General features: G+C 71.1%; 1 protein-coding gene across 1 annotated transcript in view; it reads right to left on the bottom strand.

Annotated features, from left to right (window-relative positions):
* Positions 1–928, bottom strand: part of LOC102369777 (calpain-12-like) — a 10,520-nt gene that overhangs the window by 8,687 nt on the left and 905 nt on the right. The window contains exons 4-7 of the mRNA XM_025193388.1: positions 645–881; positions 416–499; positions 172–257; positions 5–31 (exon numbers count right to left, since the gene is read on the bottom strand). Coding sequence (XP_025049173.1) covers positions 5–31; positions 172–257; positions 416–499; positions 645–881 — 434 coding nt within the window. The remainder of the gene's footprint in view (positions 1–4; positions 32–171; positions 258–415; positions 500–644; positions 882–928) is intronic.

The following is a 928-nucleotide window of genomic DNA, read 5'->3' on the forward strand; positions in this document are numbered from 1 at the left end:
CTGCGGGTCCAGCTGGGCCCAGAGCGGGGAGCTGGGTGGAGAAGGCAAAGGGTCCGTTGGGACGTCCTGTACCATTGCGGCCGCCGGGAGGTGTGCGAGCCGCGGCGTGCGAGCGTGCAAGCGAGCGCTCGGCTCGGGGAGAACCCAAGCGTCCGGCTCCTGCCTGCTCACCTGTCGCTCCAGTCCCCGATCCACTCCGCCCGGCCCCACGGGTTCCTCAGCCGCACCAGCTTCACCTGCCGGCCCCCCAGGTCGAGCTGGAAGGGGGGTGAGGAGCAGGGGGGTGAATTCAGGCCCTGCCGTGACCCCCGGATGCAACCTGCAGCCGCCGGTCTGGATGGGGTGGCGACCTGCAGCGCCGTGCACCTGGGGCCGGATCCTGGGGTCACGGAGGGGAAGTGTGGGGGGTCCTCACCTGGTAGGTGCCGATGACAGAGTAGGCATGGCCCTTCACCAGCCCCTCCAGGGTCTTCTGCTCCCTGTCCTGGGCGCCAGTGACCTGCAGGGCAGGGCAGGGCAGGGGGCTGTGATGCCCTGGCCCAGCCCTGTCCTGCTCCCCGTACAGCTCCAAGCTGGCAGGGGGGGTCCATGCAGCCCCAAGCACCCCCGGACCCAATGTGGGGGTCTGTGCAGCGCCCGCTGACCTGGATGTGGGCCCCGAGCAGCGAGCGCCGGCGCAGCGCGGCCTGCACGGTGCCGTAGAGCTCGGGGTCGGGCGTCTTGAGGGACAGGGACTCGCCGAGGCCCCCCGTGAAGTCCACGAACGCCTCGTTCATGTACCCGCCGCTCATGGCCTCGTACGACCCGTTCAGCCTGCAACGGGGTGCCTGCATCCTATCCCAGCCGGGGCCCGTTCCACCCGCCCCCTGCCCTGCCCTGCCCTGTGCCTCAGTTTCCCTTGGCAAGGTCTGGGGGCGGGGGGGGGGGG

The sequence above is a fragment of the Alligator sinensis genome, unplaced genomic scaffold (assembly GCF_000455745.1).
Source record: "Alligator sinensis unplaced genomic scaffold, ASM45574v1 scaffold107_1, whole genome shotgun sequence".
In the NCBI taxonomy this organism is placed as follows: domain Eukaryota; kingdom Metazoa; phylum Chordata; order Crocodylia; family Alligatoridae; genus Alligator; species Alligator sinensis.